The sequence below is a fragment of the Pezoporus flaviventris genome, unplaced genomic scaffold (assembly GCF_033815535.1).
Source record: "Pezoporus flaviventris isolate CSIRO_AGI_PZ_B2104156 unplaced genomic scaffold, CSIRO_AGI_Pfla_v1 ptg000116l, whole genome shotgun sequence".
Taxonomy (NCBI): Eukaryota; Metazoa; Chordata; class Aves; order Psittaciformes; family Psittacidae; genus Pezoporus; species Pezoporus flaviventris.
The window spans coordinates 573,470-592,509 of NW_026892664.1; the positions used below are offsets into that span (position 1 = coordinate 573,470).

Here is a 19,040-nt window from a genome sequence, read left to right on the forward strand (position 1 = left end):
TTTGTTTCCATTTTAGCAGGAGTTGTGCACATCTATGGAATCCTTTGATGGTGACCAAAGCTTGCTCATGTATCTTCCTAGCAATTGCTGGACCTCACCCTGTTCAGGGGATTGACTTGGCTTGATCTGACATTCTTTGGCTTAGTCCTGGACCTGTGTCTTCCGTATCATCACCAACCTGCCTGATGATTGGAGTCTTGGCTGAACTTGGCCCAGGTCTCTGTTCCTGTCCTACTTCTCTGGCTCAGGTACTGTGGGATGCTCGCTGTGCACCACGGTGTTCCTTTTTGGCTCTACTTAAAGAGATTAAAGAAAGACACTCCTGTGGCATTCCTCATGCTCCTGCAGAGCAGAACCCAGCACACTGCTCTCAACAGCTCGGCCAGGGCTCACTGTTCTGGCATTCCCTCTCTCTCTAGATTATGTACTTAAATGGGCAAATTTGGAGCTATTCTTCTGTGTTAGGGAAGTTGAGTAATCAAGTTCATATATTATTCTCTTGTCCTTGGTGCTTTCTCCTTTACCAAGTGTGATGTGAGACTTTTATGGAGAGGACCACTTTTATGTATGTGGTGTGGGAAGTTTGTGTCCACCCCCGGGAATCTCTGCATTTTGTAGATCATTTCTCTGCAAAGATTGAAGCAGAATCATGCAATGATTGTCTCGGTGTAAAATGTATTTCCAAAACCTCCAGCCTGTTTCTTGTGTTGCTGGAATTCAGAGTTCTGCCTCCCCTGTACATTAGACTTAGGTTCCTATTGCCAGTTCACTGAGTTGGATCCACCGCACACAAGACTATGGCAAACCAGAGCTCTCTCAGGAGCATGGCATCAAGTGTGGGTAAACCTTTGAGCATTTCAGTTGTCTCTGCTTTGGAAAATTTGTTAAACCGAACAGGAAATAAGGACACCAGAGTGGGGTAATTCATCAAGCAGTGGTGAGCCCTACACATCACGCTTCTCATCTAGACTCCCTTTCCCACAAAAGCTTGAACCAGATGATCTTTTGAGGTCCAGCTTGGGCTTTCTGTGCCTCTATGATTTTATGTGTACAGTGTAAGCAAAGACATCCAACTAACTAGAAGGAGGAAAAGAAGTTATGGTGAAGGTTTTCAAGGAAGCTCTTTGATATTAAAAGTCTCTGACACCTTAAGTTCTTCAGCATTTAATCGCATTTCTGCTGTCTCCATCAGTGGACACAGGTAGAAACCACTTTTCCCTGAGACCTCAGACAGCATCTCCTCTCTTGCTGTGGTTTGGCAGAGCAAACAAAAGAGACTGTTCACCATCCATACACTTATCAAATACAAGTTAATTCCCACTCAACAGGTAAAGGAAAGCTGTTATCCCCCATCTGTGTGTTTTGGCTTTTCTCAGACCCAGACAGTTCTCAGTTACCAGGAATTCTGTGCTCAAGATTGCCTTTCATCTATGGAAACAAGCCGCAGGTTTCATTTGTCAGTAAAATACACCATTTGTGTTCCGTGGTGTACTTTATCATGAGCTGGGCATGGACATGGGATGTGGGTACTTATCTCCAGCTGGAATTCCATTTATCTCACCATTTAAGTATAGGGCACTTAAGATGAATTGAAGGACTCCCTGATGTGCCCAGAATGTCCTTAACACTGGGTGGTCTCAGAACAGTTCACTCTTTATTATATATTATATTAACATTAATGAAACATAGTAATTAATTATATTGACATTGGTTACAATGTATTAATTAAATCTACAATTTCTTCCTTTATAGAATCATAAAATAATTAGGGTTGGAAAGGACCTTAAGATCATCTAGTTCCAACCCCCCTGCCGTGGGCAGGGACACCTTACACTAAATCAGATCACCCAAGACCTCATCTCTTGTGAAGCTGCAGCCTGGGGAGGGATTCCTCTTCATATTCAAAGATGCAGCTTGAGACCTTGATTCCCACCAGCTTCTTCTCTTTGAAAGGCACAAACAAATGCAATGAATCTTTTGTAACCTTTTCTCTGACTCTTTTTCAGCAAGCAAATGTAAAACTACACTTCCTCTTCCCTCCCACCCCAGCAGCTTTAATAAAGAGCTCACAGGTAAGAGTGAGGAATTTTATTAGAGCTGAAGGACAAGGTCAAAAATCTTGCAAAAAAAAAAAAAAAAGATATTATCAGTGACAAAAGTTATAACCAAGTAAAGCTGATTGGTATTTCCTGTGAGAAGAGGCCTGGAATAATTGAGGGTAAATTCTTCCTAGAGGAGGATAACAGCAAAATGTAATGAAGTTTGAGGTTGCTGTTCCTCTTGGGTTCCTTCCAATGCAGATGTGATTTGGGGGAGTCTCTTTCTCATCCAATACTGTCATTGGCTTTTGTGCAGGAACAGTGTAAGAACCTACATAAAGTCATGAGGATTAGTGGGAAATCCCATTGTTTCAGTGCCCCATAAGCTTTCTCACTTGACATGAAATCTTCATGTCCTGGATAATACAACTCTTCTGTGTTGCCAGTGGTTGAAGAACCTTCTCCTGCACTTGATCAGAGCCTCCTTCACCTCCTTATTCCTCAGGCTGTAGATAAATGGGTTAAGCATGGGGTTGACCACAGCATAGAGGATGGAAGCCACCTTATCCAGGCTCCTGTGGCTAGATGGAGGTTGTAGGTACATGAAGAATGCTGACCCATATAACAAGGCAACAGCCATCAAATGGGAGGTGCAGGTATGGAAGGCTCTGGCCCTGCTCTGTGCTGAGCACACCCTCAGCACGTTGCGGATGATAGAGATGTAGGAGAGCAAAATGATAACGCTCGTACCCACTACGTTGATGGTGACGAAGGCAAAGATGACCATCTCACTGCTGTGTGTGTCAGAGCACACGAGCTTTAGCACAGGAACAACGTCACAGAAGAAGTGGTCAATGCGGTTGGGACCACAGAAGGAACCTCCAAACGTGCACCATGTGCAGATGATGGCACTGAGGAAGGCAAATGCATAGGATGATGCTACCAGCTGCCAGCAGACACGTCTGGAGATGATGGTCACGTAAAGCAGGGGCTGGCAGATAGCAACGTGCCGATCGTAGGCCATCGTGGCCAGCAGGTGACACTCAATAACAGCAAAGTGTGTAAAGCTTTGAGACTGCATCATGCAGCCGGTAAAAGAAATGGTTTTGTCCTCTGATAACAGGTCTGCCAGCATCCTGGGGGAGATGACTGTGGAATAGCAGATGTCAATGAAGGCAAAATGGGAGAGGAAGAAGTACATGGGGTCTGGAGGCTGGAAGACACCCGAACCAAGATGATAATGCCGAAGTTCCCCACCAAAATGACAATGTAATTCAGCAGAAACAACACGAACAGAGGGATCTGAGCACCCGGGCTGTCTGTAATTCCTGAAAGGATGAATTTAATCTGGGTTTGATTTCCTCCCATGATCTGGTGTTACCTGCTGAGGCAAAAGGAAGAGAAACATTTTTTTAAAAACGGAGATTCATTTTTGGACCATGTTTAACTACAGTCAATCACCACTGTAAGTGCCACATTTTGGTTGAATTCATATACTGTACTATATTTTTAACCCAAAATCGTACGGTTTTTGGTTTTCAGTTAGTGTATTTATAAGAGAACAGGAAGCACACTGAAGTAACAAATGGCATTTTTGGTTTTCTATGCTCTAACACTTAAAACGATGGATTTATTTAGGCACTTTTGGACCATATTTTAATCCAAACAATGACCAGTTTAACTGCCACATTACTGTATATACTACTATATTAACTAACCCAAATTATATATATTTTATGTTATTCAACTGAGGTATCTTGAAAAGAACATGGACTGCATTCAAGGCACAAATGCTATTTTCAGTGCTAGGACTCTTAAAACTATGAATTTATTCAAGCACATGTGTTTTCAGATTAAAGAAAAGAATCAGATCTTTCTTCACTTTCACTTTTCAGTATTCAGAGTTAATTTGGTCAGAAGACACCTGAAAACCTCATAGTAGCGCATGTGATCCGGGGGAAAGAAAGTCCCAGTCCTAGTGAAATCCATCTTACACATGAATAAACTGCACACATTTTCCCTTGGCTTTTAGTTATCATTCCAGTCACCAAATCACATTTATTAAACTATTTGAGATTATTCGTAACAGATAAAATTCACATGATTTATACCTTTCTGAGCTCCAGCACACTGAAGCATCCTAAACCTATGAGCATTAAGCTGCTTGCATTGAAAAGGAGTTGATGTTACAATGTACTTATTTGTTAGTGACTATATTCTGCTGACAATCTGCAATGTTGCATTTCTTTATAACAAAATAAGATTCATCCTCATTTAACTCTTGAATAAATTGGTGCATGTTTCTTTTGCTGCATATGTGAAAGAAAACAACCTGCATTCACCATTGCTCCCTCTAATTATAAAGAAAAAACACACTGGTAAGGTTGATTTCTGATGTAGCTTTCCCAAAGAGGACATGAGGACATGAAGAAGAAATACCACTGCTTCAATGAAGGTGAGGCTCTGCTTTGTGTTGGCATTACCTCCTGTGACTTCCTTCTGCCACCGAGTGATGGGAGCCACGGGTTAATCCCCAAAGCAGCAGAGAACATCTGTGTGCCAGCATCAGCTCTGTTAAGCACCTGATGTGAGGAGAGGTGAGCTCCTGCCAGACTCCAAGAGCCCAGCTTGTGGTGCTGGGGCTGTAAATACAGTTGCATGTGCTCTCCTGGGAGGAAGCCTCCAGGGCTGCTCATGCTTTACCAGAGGAAAACAAAGAAAAGGAAAAGCAAAGGGTGTGAAATCACATCTGAAAGGCATTGTGGTGCTTGGGCATCTGAGACATGATGTGGATGAGTCATTCCTGAGCGCAGCTACACAGCAGCAGTGATCAGCAGCTCATAGGATGCTTCTGACATACCTGTGGACCATACAAAGTTTTCAGTTTGACCTTGTCAACAGAATGAGAATGGGTTTAGAGACATTTCAGATCTTGCAGAGGGTCCCTAAATGCAACGTGAAGTACAAGTGACTCCATCTATGGAGCTGCTGCTGCCCCTCTGCACACTTGAGTGCCCAATTTTCCATCCTCTGTGGGATTATCCACATGTAGTGCCTGAATGTCCAACACCTGAGCTGGTGCTTTAGGGCTTCCACTGTATTCAAGGGTGAGAAATGGGCATTTGAGGCAGTGATGAATTGTCCCAGGGTGAGCTAATAGGCCTTTATCCCCCTGAGCAGACTCAGCTGGGGCTCCACTCCCACCCTCGGCCCATTTGCCCCCATCTCTGTTTAAGCTCAGCCCAAGGTGGTTGGACTATATTTGAGTTTTTGTTTCCATTTTAGCAGGAGTTGTGCACATCTATGGAATACTTTGAGGGTGATCTGAGGTTTCTTATGGACTTTCCTAGCAATTGCTGGACCTAAACCTGACCAGGGGATTGACTTGACCTGTGTTGGCTTGGTTTTGGACCTGCCTCATAGTCCCTAACTTGCTTGATGCTCTGGAATCTTGGCTGAACTTGGCCTAGGTCTCTGTTCCTGCTCTGTTTCTCTTGCTCAGGTACCGTGGGATGGTCCCTGCACACAGTGGTGTTCTCCTTTGGTTCAATTTTGATAGATTGAAGAGACAAACCCCCTATGGCACTCCCCATGTTCCTGCAGAGTAGAACACATTACCCTCTGTCCCCAACAGCCCAGCCGCTGCTCACTGCTCTGGCAGTCCCTCTCCCTCCAGACCATATCCCTGCATGGGCACAAGAGGAGATAGTCTATTCAGTGAGGGAATTAGAGTGATCAATTGAACTTTACACTCGAGTGTTATTCTCCAGTCATTAGTATCACCTCCATTTTCCAAATATAATTGTAGAATAACGTTTTTGAGTAGGTGAGTAACACTGTGGTTTGGTAATGGGTTCTCAGTCTTAGTAAAAGCTCATAAAGCTGTCCAGCTTGAGGGTTTCTGTAGTTACAAGGTGCTGAGATGTCATCACTAAGAGATGCTCTTTGTCAATAACCTCACAGCAATTTCTGATTTCAGTGCATTCTGGCTCCCAGAAGACAGCCCATCTCAGGGGTTGAGGCAGTAATAGCTCCAGATGCCTGACTTGTGAAGTCCCTTAGGCAACTTTCCAATTATATTTAAAGGGGGGAGAAAACAAGACTGGTATGGGGTGATGTGCCCAATGGGACTGCTGGCAGCTTATGTCAACCATCTAAGCTGGAAAGCAATAAATAGTGAAGACAGGAGCCTCTGGGAGACACAGCCATACATGGACAGGAACACCATGTAGAACTAAACAGGGAAGGAATGGAGACTTGGAGGATTTCATGGAATGGTGAAGCACAGCATCATAGAATCACAAATTTTCTTCTCTGAAGCTCTGGTATATAAAGCAAGCTGGGAGGTGGAAAAATACTATCAAGACAGAGATGTTTCTGTGTAATAGTCATGCAAATGGGCAAGGAAGATCTGCTTAGAGGCAATGCCGAAGGAATGTAGCAGTGATTGTCACAGGAGCTTAAATTGCCTTTTCTCTTTGCAAACATCTCCTTGCTTAGTGGTAATGGTTATACAGGGACAAATATAAACATGTACATAAGAAATGCCTAATATCTTATGTATTTACCCCCTCTCCTGACACAATCCTTTTTGGGGATGTATTTTATCCTATTTAAGAGATCAGCATAGACAATTTCAATAGGATATGCTCTATTTGTCTGCATTGTGGCCTTTCTAGTTCCCCTAAGCAATGATAAGGTGTAGGTTCTGTCTTTGAATGATTTCCTTGGAGAAAGGAATAAGAGGTAGGCACATACCAGTAGTCAATAGCAGTGACTCCCTGCATGGGCAGGTGGTTGTGGACCACCTAAGCATCCTGCCAAGGTGCCTGGCTGTGTTTCATTAGAGAATGTCTTCATTATCTACAGAGTACAGGCTTAAACCCCACTAATAGTTCAGCAAGGGATTAAGCCATCATAACCAAGCCACAGAAACCACCCTGCTGCCTGGGAACTGGGAGCCTCTTGGACACTGATGGCCTGGGAAAACTGGACTACGGTGACAGAGTTTGTTTTCAAGGGGTTCACAGATTGCCTCGACTTCCAGGTTACACTCTTTGTGCTTTTCCTGCTCATTTATGTCACCACCGTGATAGGAAACCTTGGCATCGTTGCTGCAGTCTGGCTCGATTCCCAGCTTCAGAGCCCCATGTCCTTCTTCCTCAGCCACTTGTCCTTCTTGGACCTGTGCTACTCCTCCGTGGTGACACCCAAAATGCTGCTGAACCTCTTGTCTGAAAGGAAGACTATTTCTTTTGCTGGCTGCTTCCTGCAGCTCTATTTTTATGCTGCTTTTGCAATCACAGAGTGCTACCTCCTGGCTGGGATGGCATATGACAGCTATGTTGCCATCTGCAACCCCTTGCGTTACCCCATCCTCATGTCCAAGAAGGTCTGTGTTTCCCTCTTAGCTGGGTCCTATGCAGTTGGGCTTTTTAATTCAGCCGTCTTCACAGGCTTTGCATTGAGGGTGTCTTTCTGTGGCCCCAATGTCATTGACCACTTCTTCTGCGATGGGCCACCACTCTCAAAGTTGGCTTGCTCTGATACTTCCCTCAACCAAGTGTTGCTGTTTGCTTTTGGGGACTTCAGTGAGGTCACCACAATATCAGTCATCCTCATCTCCTATGGCCACATCCTCTTCACCGTCATGAGGACAGGCTCTGTGCTGGGCAAAGCTTTTGGTACCTGTGCATCCCACCTAGTGGCTGTCACCATCTTCTATGGGACCCTTATCTTCATGTACCTACGGCCCAGCTCCAGCTACAACGTGGGCAGGGACAAAATAGTTTCTGTCTTTTACACCACGGTGACCCCAATGTTGAACCCTTTCATCTACAGTCTGAGGAACAAGGAGACAAAGAGTGCTCTGAAGAGAACAGTGGGGAGAACGATTATTTCCCTGCCAAAGTCGCCATTTGGATGGGAGTGGGGTTGGTGTTTTTGAGTCTTTTTGAGGTTGGAGAGAAGCTGTGATAATACTTCTGTATATTATTGTCCATTTTGTAGACCAGCTTTATCGATGTGGGAGTAATTTGCTATACATTTGCCTCTTGATAGTGTATTTCATAACAGGAGAAACACATACTCACTGAAGAGCCACCAAAGGTTGATTTGTGATGAAACATGCTAAAGTGTCCAACTTGTTCCTGAATATTTGAAGGCAAGAATGTGTTGGGTTTTCCTATGTACCTGCCATTGCTTAAGCAACCCCAAATCGCTTCTTTCTTGAAGGGAAATATGATGACAAGGCTCGGTCCTGTTAAAATAACCCATTTATGAGATTTCTGCTGAGGACTTGGACTAGTTTCTCAGCTGTCTTTTCAAGAGCCCACTTGTGGTCTCTTACAGCTGGGACATCATTCACCAGTATGGTGGACACTCTACCAAGTGCTGTACCTCTTCCAGCCATGCGATGTGATCTATGGACTTAAGGTGAATTTCAGTGCTTCCAGGTAATCCCCGTGACAGATGGGAGCATGCAGGAGAACACACAGAGCAGACCAAGGAGGCTTGGAGGAGAGAGGAGGAAGAAAAGTTCCCTAAAGCTGCAGGAAACAGGGAAGCTGGAGAGGAGCTTCTCGGAATTTTCGTCCCTGATCAACGACCCATCAAAGAATGTTCAAAGGTATTTGAAGATTTCCCTGCTGCGCTTTAATCCTTCAAAGTGCTTTTTATAGTGAAGAAATACTTCAAATGACTTTGTTAATATGCAGAGCAAAGGATTGTACAGTGATGGTTCCTAAATGTGCTGTTGAGTGGAATTGTTTAGTACATATATTCAAACTTAATGTACATTAAAGCCATGCTGCATTAGTTGCAATAAAACACATTTTTACTGTTATTCTCTTTTTTTTTTTTTCTCTAAGCATGTAGTTCTCTGTATCCACAAGAGCATTAGTTGTGGGATTTAACTGGCCAAAAGTGAAGTTTAATAAGTAGATATTATATCTGATCTCAGTCTCCCTCCTTAGAAGGAACTCAAATGGCTCAAGTGAATGATGGTGCATAAAGATATAATAAAGATATATAAAGGTATCAGCTGCATATAGAATGTATATCATGATTCTGATATATTTAACTTCAGGACATCTGAATTTCAGGTGGATAAGGCCCACCCAGCCTATGGGTCATGGTACTTCCTTAGGTTAGATTTCAGTTCTACGTAACTTCAATGTATTTTTTATTTGAAACTCCCCCTTTCCATTACCACCATCATTATAAGAGGAAAATTATTAGGCTCAAAACATCCTTAGACACAACAGAGCTGATACAAGATGAGGAATTTAGTGATAAACACTTTGAAGGTTTATACCTAATAACCTAAAGACTGTCTATCTGCTTTCTACAAGTTGTTTTTCCTCCTTGTCATGCTGTTGTAAGAAGCAAAATAAGTTTGTTCCGGCAATAACTGGAATATGTGTTTTTATTCACCTTTTCAGGGAAGGGGAGGGCGTTTTGAGCTGTACCTGAAGGATTGGTGATACAGTGGGAACAAACAGGAATCACTGGTGAAAGTGTTGGCACAGAAACTCCTCAAATATAAACCTTGCTGTTAAAATATTGCCATTTGTAGAAGCTAAACCCAACCAGGGGTCAACACAGCTGTCTGCATTGCTCTTCTCCATCCATATTTGGGTTTGTTGGTGCAGGTTGTTGCTGGTTGTGCTGGTGACGTTGATGCTTTCCTCCAGAAGCTCATGGGTTCCAGTGAGTCCTGCAGCATTTCTCAGCCATTCCTTTGGCCAACTGAATGGCACCACTGGAGTTCACAGACTTGAAGATAACCTGGGACACCTATAGCTCATGTGTTGGTCTGTATGTCACGCTGATGGGGAGCAAGGTGAGCCCAAACCCATCTCATTTGTCCATCTCTCAGCCAGTCCTCTAGGCTCTCAGTGATACAAATCAGTAGCTCAGTGACAGTCTCCCCAGGAAAGTGGTGGATTCCCTAACATTGGACAGTAGCCTTTCAGGCTCATTTAGTGATTGAAGGTTTGGGTCAGCCTTCATCTTCTATAATACCACCTGTCTTCTCCAGGCATCCATTCAGAGGTAATTACCTAAGCTGCTTGCAGCAAGTGTTTAAGATAATTGACATAGACTGCCCTTTGGCTGCACCTTCTCACCTGCCCCTTGATTCTTCAAAAGGACTTGTGAAGAACACTTTGTGCTTGTTTGGATCTCTGCTTTTCCTGTCCCTGGAGGCTGCTGAATGTTGTAACAGGTTAGAGATCTTTGTGACAACAATTAGAAGAGATTTTCCATCAGCCTGTGTGCACAGCTAAGCCTTTATTAGCAGTTTAGGCTGTTGTGACTCATGGGTTCTCATTCAGGGGCCAGCAATATATAACCAAGGTTCACATGTCTTAGAGCCCTGAATTGTAGCCAAAACTGTGACAAATACTTGTTCCCCAAGTGTTTGTGTCTGTTGCCTGCAAAGACCTGCAGGGAGAGATATAAAAGTAACACATTGGTGCAAGTGAAGAACTTCACCTGGTGATGAAAATAGGCTGGAAGGTCTTGGAGGTTCAGGCGAGACATTCTTGTTTGGAAGCTAGGAGGATGCCTTCAAGAGATAATCCCCTTGATTTGCTGTGCAGATATCCAGTGTCATCTAATGTGGAAGAGAATTTACAGCTGTAAGAGGTGACCCCCTTCCACAGGTACGTGAGACCATACCATGAAAGGTCCATGTTAGCCCTGCTCTGGTAGAAATCACTGCAGCAACTGGGGAGGCTGCTCAGAATTGTGCCAGGTAAAGATTTGCTCCTCTGTGTTGGTTTTAAAGAGATGAAATATTCCTGCTGGGATGTACTTATAGAATCCCAGCCTGCTTTGGGTTGGAAGGGAGTTTAAAGCTCCTCCAGCTCCAACCCCTGCCACGGGCAGGGACACCTTCCACTAGAACAGCTTCCTCCAATCCCCTGTGTCCAACCTGACCTTGAACACTGCCAGGGATGGGGCAGCCACAGCTTCTCTGGGCACCCTGTGCCAGTGCCTCAGCACCCTCATAGGGAAGAGCTTCTGCCTAAGAGCTCATCTCAGTCTCCCCTCTGGCAGGTTCAAGCCGTTCTCCTTGGCCTGTCCCTACAGTCCCCTGTCCAAAGCCCTTCTCCATCTTTCTTGTAGCCCATTTAGCCACTGCTGCTTATCATGGTGCTTATGGTATGTTTAAGGAGCCTTGGAAAATAAGAGACGAGAAAACTCACAAGGACAGATGAACCTAACCACTGGCCCTGAAATAGTGATATTCACTTTAAAATGTAAAGAATATTTCTACAAAGAAATATTCTGTTGATGGAGAATGGATCTTCGCTGAGTCTTCTCGTCCTGACACTCATCTGGTGGGGTAAGATTTTAATTCTCATCTTTAATCCTGTAAAGATTTAATTGTTTTATTCTGAACCTTCATGTTATCAGGGACAGAAACCTGTAATTCACACTTTTTTTTTCATGAGGGTGAACAGCTTAACTTAGTGCCTAACTTAGACAACCGGAGTTGAGTGAGTTTGGCTTAGCAGAGCTCAATGGTCTCATCATGGTGTTGATTCCTCCTAATCGTATATTCTCTTAATAGTACTAAGGGAATAACATCTTCAGACCCAAATTTTGCTCATGGTCTCCTGGCTTCACCTCCCCAAGGTTTCCAAGACTGTAATATTAAACTCTTCATGTCCTGAATGAGTTTTAGGGTCATGCAGCACCCCTTCCCTTCTCCTTCCTTAATTCCCAGCAAGTTAAAGGCTTCATCTCAATGACTTTTCCAAAACCACCCAAGGAAAGCTACTGTGCTTTTAGTCTTATATGAGTTATAGCCAGAAGCTGCTTCCAAAATCAGAGCTGTCTTCAGAGAAACTTGATCACAGGAGATCAAGGGCAGAGCTGATGGCTTGGTCTGTGTCACATCAATCCCTCTCTGCTGCTGTAGCCATTGGTCTCATCACCTCATTTTGTAGGTACCAAATGGGATTGAGTGATACAAATGAATCTGCTCAGAGGTGTTTGGGGAAGCTGGGATGCTCTCACTTCAGAAGGGGCCTCCTCTTTCCTTGGGCTGTGTAAGAGGGCAAGCTTGGAGCAGATGGCCAGAGCAGTCCATTCCACTGTAGCTCCCTGGAAATGGATAGTGGGGATGCCCTCGGTGCACAGGGTGCTAATTGTCAAGTTATCCCATTCCAGTTCAAATAAAGGCATGGTTTCCACTGTCCTGTATTTTCAAGACTTTTTTCCTTCCTTGCCAGATACAAAAGCCCTGAATGGCAGAACAGAATCACACCTCAGTAGCAGAGTTCATCCTCAAGGGTCTCAGTGACCAAGCGGAGGCGAAGGCAGCCCTTTTTGTGCTGTTGCTGCTCATCTACACCATCACCCTTCTGGACAATGCAGGGATAATTGTAGCCATCCGAGGTCACCCACAGCTCCACACATCCATGTACTTCTTCCTGGGCAGCCTCTCCATTGTTGACATCTGCTTCTCCTCCGTGGTAGCCCCCAGGACTTTGGTCAACTTTCTATTGGGGAAGAAGACCATTTCCTTTGCTGGCTGTATGGGTCAAGCTTTCTTCTACATCGTCTTTGTGACAACTGAGTGTTTTGTGCTGGCTGTCATGGCCTATGACCGGTACATGGCCTTCTGTAACCCCCTGCTCTACTCCTCTGTTATGACTCGGAGGTTGTGTGTGGGGCTGGTGGTAGGGTGCTACACTGGGGGTGTCCTGAACTCCATCATTCAGATGACCTTCATCATCAGGCTGCCCTTCTGCAGCTTCAATGTCATCAACCACTTCTTCTGTGATGTTCCTCCTCTCCTGGCTTTGTCCTGTGCCAGCACGTACATCAATGAGATGATCCTCTTCTCCTTGGCTGGTGTCATTGAGCTCAGCACCATCTCTGCCATTCTGGTCTCCTACCTCTTCATCTTCTTTGCCATCCTGAGGGTCCGTAATGCTGAGAGCAGGAAAAAAGCCTTTTCCACCTCCATGTCCCACCTGATTGTGGTGACCACGTTGTATGGAACAACCATCTTCATGTATTTACGCCCTAGCTCTAGTTACTCCCTGAACACTGACAAAGTGGTCTCTGTTTTCTACACAGTAGTGATCCCCATGCTCAATCCCCTCATCTACAGCTTGAGCAACAAAGAGATGAAGGATGCTCTGTGGAGAACTGCAGAAAGAATCATAGTCAGGCTTTGAAAACCCTGATCCAGGGATGTGGGTAACATGAGGCTTTGTTCCAGAGGCTGTGGAGCCTCCACCCCTGGACATGTTCAGAAGCTGCCTGAATGAGGCCAGGAGCAACCTGATGTGACCATGACTAGTCACTGATGTGACTATGACCAGCAGGACATAGTTATTGCTCAGAAAGGACATCTAGGAGGTCTCTGTTCCTATGACTTGCAAATTATACACATAAACACGTATGTATGTGTGTATATATATCAAAACACAATATTAAATACATCCTAACCTATATATTTATATATAACACAATATATTCTTGTGTTAAATGTGAACACCAACACCCATGAGACTGATTTTCCTTGCCTCAGTTTAGTTGGGGTCTCAGTGAATTGTGGGCTGGGTGGGGGAGGCAGCTCCTATGAAAAGCTTTTCCCAGGACGGATGGAAACCCAAGATCTAAATGGATGAACTGATGTTTTAATGCAGTTGAGGAGAAATGGCATATTGTGCATGAGCCAAGTGAGCGAAATGCAAATTCTTCATCGGGTTTGTGTTTGGAACCAGGCTGCTGAGTTAAATCACAGTCAAATTGGGCTTTGCCACTTCTTTTCAGGCAGCTGTAGAACTTCACCCTTTCAGTTTTCCTCCTCAAGTTCTACCTTTCTCAAAGCCTTTAACAGATACTCTAAGGAGTTTTCTAATTTATACCCACACTGGTTTGTTACAAACAAAGGCAAGAATGTTATCAGTAGAATTTGCCGCAAGAGAGTTGCACTTTGGTTTGAGGCAATGGGGATTAAAGAAACCCAAAGCAAACATGCAAACAAACCAGGACCCTGAAACAGCAGGAAAATCGAAGGAAATGAAGAAACCCAACCAAAAGTCTTTATTTCCTATGCAAGAAGTCATTCCTGGCACAAATTGCTGCTCCCCCATATCTTGGTTGCTGTAAAATCGCAATGCCACCAGGGAAAACAGTCACCACAGGGTTTCCCCACACACCCAAAACTTCCCTATTTCTTTAGCAGCTCATCACTCAAAGGTGAGAGATGTCCCTGATCCAACTGTGTTAACAAGCTCCTCTGGGAATGGATTTGGAGCTGATGGGCTTTTAGGAAGGAGAAGGCTTGGCTGAGTCCTGGATGGGGATTTTCCACCTGTGGTCACTTGAGCTGTGGCATCACCAGTGGGAAAAACACTCTTTAATCCAGGGGAAAATAACCCAAACAGGGATGTGACCCTGGCCAGCACTAAGATCTTTATTCTTTTTTAAAACTTTTCTCTTTATTTATTCTTTATTCTTTATCGTTTGCATTTTATTTTTTATTATAGATATATTTATTATATATATTATATATATATTCTTATTCTTTATTCTTATTCTTTGTTCTTACTGTTTACTAAAGTTACCAGCCTGACGCTGACTCTTACTATTGCCAGCAGGACATGACAGTATCCACATATGCCTGCTCTTTAGATGCCCATTTCCCCTTCAAAGCTGTATTCATCTACTTCTGAACAAAATCCATTCCTTTTCCTCTGTGATTTTTGTTACTTCTTGATACCATTACTCTCTGTGGTCACCTCCAAGAGGTGCAAAATGGTCACAGGTGTCCCTCTAGGCATCAGAAGGCCGAAGATTTGAAATAACTGTCTAGAAACTCATGGATCAGGATTTCTTATACAACACCACCATCTATTGGACGTTGCTGGGAATATCCACTCCTTTTTATTTTAGATAAAATCTTTTTTCTTACGTGCTGGGAGTGCTTTTTTTCTTACGTGCTTGTCTTACAAGCCAAGTGGCTTGTTCTTGCCCAGGAAACTGAGAAATTATAGATAAATAAACTAAGGCCATCATGTTGCCTCTACAGTTGGCTGATCCTATGTAGACAGTTTATTTCCTGACCCTGTTAAGGCAATGTCAGATAGTTTAACAGCTTCAAAGTCCGCTCACATTTAGAAATGATGCTTTAAACCCCACTTTTCCTAGTGCAGTTCTTGGCTGAGGCTTCAGGTTTTATGAAATGTAGATTATTGTAGAATCATAGAGTGGTTTGGGCTGGAAAGGACCTTGGTTCCAACCCCCTGCCATGGTCAGGGACGCCGCACACTAGACCATGTCATCCAAGACCCTGTGTCCAACCTGACCTAGAACATTGCCAGGCATGGGGCAGCCACAGCTTCTCTGGGCACCCTGTGCCAGTGCCTCAGCACCCTCACAGGGAACAGCTTCTGCTTTACATCCAACCTGAACTCCCCCTGTTTCACTTTGAACCCATCACTCCTTGTCTTGTCACTCCAGTCCCTGATGAAGAGTCCCTCTCCAGCATCCTTGTAGCCCCCTTCAGACACTGGAAGCTGCTCTGAGGTCTCCACGCAGCTTCTTTTCTCCAGGCTGAGCAGCCCCAATGTTCTCAGCCTGGCTCCATACAGGAGCTGCTTCAGCCCCTGATCATCCTCATGGCCTCCTCTGCACTTTATCCATGTCCTTCTGTTTCTGAGGATATCAAAATCACTCTGCCTTTTAAATGGTTTTTCTCTTAAATATTCTGTGCTATCCATACACAATTTGAAGTGCTAATTCATGGTGTTTTAAATGATTCCTTTCTCCATCAGTTGTTTCCTCTAGATTCACAGATCCCTCTCAGAAAGTATCCCCATTGCACATCTTTACTCCTGACAAAGCCATTCCAGATTTTATAATGAAAGCAAACAAAAAAACCATCAGATCTCAAATCAGGTAAGGTCTCAACCTTTATCCCATGTAGGTGAAGGATTTAATTCCTTGTTGTTGATATACGTAAATCACACCCATCACCACCTAAATAATCCCTGGGGAGCAGCTGGGCTTATTTAGGTGCTCTCTGATGCTGAATTGAATGGGTGAGGATGCCTATACAGTAACCAAGTTCCTGGGCTACTGGTAGATCCATCCTGGTAACCTGCATGGGGTAGGAAACCCACCTTTTGTTACAGAACATTAAGTGCTAGGCAGGAATAACCAGGGTCATTCCCTACTAGGGCTTTTGGGGAGTAAAGAGGTGACTTCTGTCCTTTCCTGGAAGGCCCTGCAGCCTCTCATATTTGGTTGCACAGTAACGAAAGCATTTCTGATTGAAAAGTAAAGGCAGCTGCTTCAAAATGAAAAGGAAGTTGTGCTTTTATATTTTCATTCTAAGTAGCAGCATAAACTGAGATAAAGGAGAGCTGGATTTTCCCTACACTGAGGGTTGAACACATCTAAGAGTGCTTCCCAAGAGGTAATCTTGTTTTTGAATACGAATATGAGACAGTACATACTGGTATGTACTAAAAAAACTACCTTTGGGGATGTTTGAAGGCTGGATAAAACTCTTAAAGGCAACGATTTTGGGCTTGTATTTTTCAAATAAGACCTTCCGGTGCCATTAATTTTAAAACCTGTTGGGTGTATCCTGACCTGGCTCTTGGGAGCCCTTTGGGCTGACCCTTGCCTGGTCTGACAGCTCCCTGGCGGTTAATGTGTAATCCCCTGACTTGTTTTACCCCTGGCTCTGTGAATACCACAAAGGACAAGGCTCTGGAAGGACGGGTAGATGCTGCATGGGGGAAGACAGAGCAGCATTACCCTTCTAGCTGGAGCCTGGAGAAGCTGGGAGTATTAAAACCCATTTCAAGTGGATCTGAGAGCAAAGAGGAAGAAATCCCTGATATGAAAACCCTGCTTTGTCCTGTGGCATCCACAGGATCCACAGGCCTTGTAGCAAACCTTAACACCTCTGCTTTATATCAGGGCAGCAGAAACCATCCCCTTGAGGAATCAGAGGGATGCTGGTGCTGTGAGCATGGGGCTCTTTTGCTTCCTATTTTAAACGATCCTTTTCTTTTGATAGTTTGTGCTGTATGACTCTCGAAAGAACAGCTAACCAGTGCGTTATAACTTTATGTATCTGGCACCTTCCCCTTGTGCCTGTACTGAAATCTTGAGGATGACATCCACCATGATGGCTTTGGACTGCCTGAGGGGACACTGAGATGAGCTCTTAGGCAGAAGCTCTTCCCTGTGAGGGTGCTGAGGTGCTGGCACAGGGTGCCCAGAGAAGCTGTGGCTGCCCCATCCCTGGCAGTGTTCAAGGCCAGGTTGGACACAGGGGCTTGGAGCAAGCTGCTCTAGTGGAAGGGGTCCCTGCCCGTGGCAGGGGCTGGTGCTGGATGAGCCTTAAGTTCCCTTCCAAAACAAACCTGTCTGGGATTCTATGGTTCTATGAGAACAAGCTCACTGCTACCTAACCAGGAGGTTGTGCTGCCAGGTTTTTCTTTGCTGTAGGATCTCAACAGCAGTCGGTTGTTCCCTTATCCATGTCAAGAGTTACATCTTGGATAACACTAGCAACAGTCTGCTTGGTGAGTCCTATTGCAGCTTGTTGAAAGCTTGGCCAAAAAGCAAGATGTGTCCAAATCGGAGTAGGAAAGCCACAAATGGAGCTCCTTTCCCCAGGAATACAGAGATAAATATTCAGTTAACTCTTCAGCAGAGTGTGGACCCACAACCTGCATGGATAATATCTAAACGAAGTGAGCAAGGTATGGGTTTTCAGATTAATTTATCTCCATTCCAGTGAGTGTGCGCAAGCTGCAGGGAGATGTGATTGCTGGGGGGAAGCTGTCGTGTATAGCACAAGCTGCAGCCTTAGAAACATCCCAGGTTTCATATCTGCACCTTGGATCACTTCAGACCAAGCACTTGGTTTGTCAAGCAAGAAAAAGTGAGGGTGAGCCTTTGTTAATTGTGAGCTTCAGGTCAATTGTCCCCTGGCAGGAGATGTGTGTGTCTGGGCAGGTGGATGCTGCCTCAGGGGGAGGATTGAGCCCCAGACCCAAACAGTTGGATTTTCATTACTTGGGTCACATCTTCCAGCTCCATGGTGATGGTTCAGGAGCTGCTTTGCCTCCAGCATCTCTATGTGAGCAGTGGAAAGCAGCTCTAAATCCCCATTAATAACACCAGGAGACCTCACGCGTTGCTCACAGGACATCTGAACTGAGGAGTCTGGCTCTGGAGGGGGAGCTCACCCCTTCAGCAAAGGGTCATCAAATAATGATGACTTAAGCATGGCTCTGCTTGTCAGATACCAGCCACGCGCACTCCTGCTTTGCTCCCTGGTGTAACTCTGTCAAGTGATGATTAATGTTAGGCAGGAAAAATCAATGGAGATTTATTCTGCCTGTTGTAAGCTGTGATATTTGGAGCTGCTGATTTCTCCCTGGGAGAACTTATCTTTGGTCAAACCCGAATGTATCTTTTGTCTCCAAGTTAGCATAGTGTCTAAAGCAAAGTAGGGTGAGAAATCCTGGTTCTGCACTATCCTACCCTAAGGAAAGCCACATTTGCTCTCAAAGAGCTCCTCCTGGGTCACAGAGAACAGCTATTTATTCCTCATGTACTTACACTGGACTGGCAGCACCCAAAAGATGAGAAATAATTCCCTTTTCCCAGCAGTTACAGGGGAATTCAAAGACTTCCATGTGTCAATGGCTTGAGAGGAACTATGAGGAACCCTGCAGTTTATTCATTCTGGTGTTGCCCTCCCTCCTTTGCCTTAAAGTATCTACTTGCTTCTAAGCGTGTTCGTGATGGTTGTGGTGTTTAGCCTTGGGAACTTGGTGTTTTCCTCTCTCAAAGAGAATTTACCTTATATTGACTTGTATGTATGTAAGTGGTGTAACTGATTGATAGACAAAACCTGACATTCTTAACATTATTGAGGGATTTGGGCCTATTCAGCATTTCAATTTGGAGACATAAATCAGGCAAACTGCTTATAGGTTCACT

General features: G+C 44.4%; 2 protein-coding genes and 1 pseudogene across 2 annotated transcripts; 2 read left to right on the forward strand and 1 right to left on the reverse strand.

The window, feature by feature from the left end:
• Window positions 1–2,448: 2,448 nt before the first annotated feature.
• Window positions 2,449–3,407, reverse strand: LOC133282177 (olfactory receptor 8U3-like; annotated as a pseudogene).
• Window positions 3,408–7,014: 3,607 nt separating this feature from the next.
• Window positions 7,015–7,986, forward strand: LOC133282178 (olfactory receptor 5F1-like). Its single transcript, XM_061478249.1, has one exon. The coding sequence runs from the start codon at window positions 7,015–7,017 to the stop codon at window positions 7,984–7,986; it is 972 nt and encodes a 323-aa protein (XP_061334233.1).
• Window positions 7,987–12,295: 4,309 nt separating this feature from the next.
• LOC133282142 (olfactory receptor 5J3-like) lies at window positions 12,296–13,237 on the forward strand. The gene has a single exon (XM_061478218.1). The coding sequence runs from the start codon at window positions 12,299–12,301 to the stop codon at window positions 13,235–13,237; it is 939 nt and encodes a 312-aa protein (XP_061334202.1). The 5' UTR covers window positions 12,296–12,298.
• The last annotated feature ends 5,803 nt before the right edge of the window (window positions 13,238–19,040 follow it).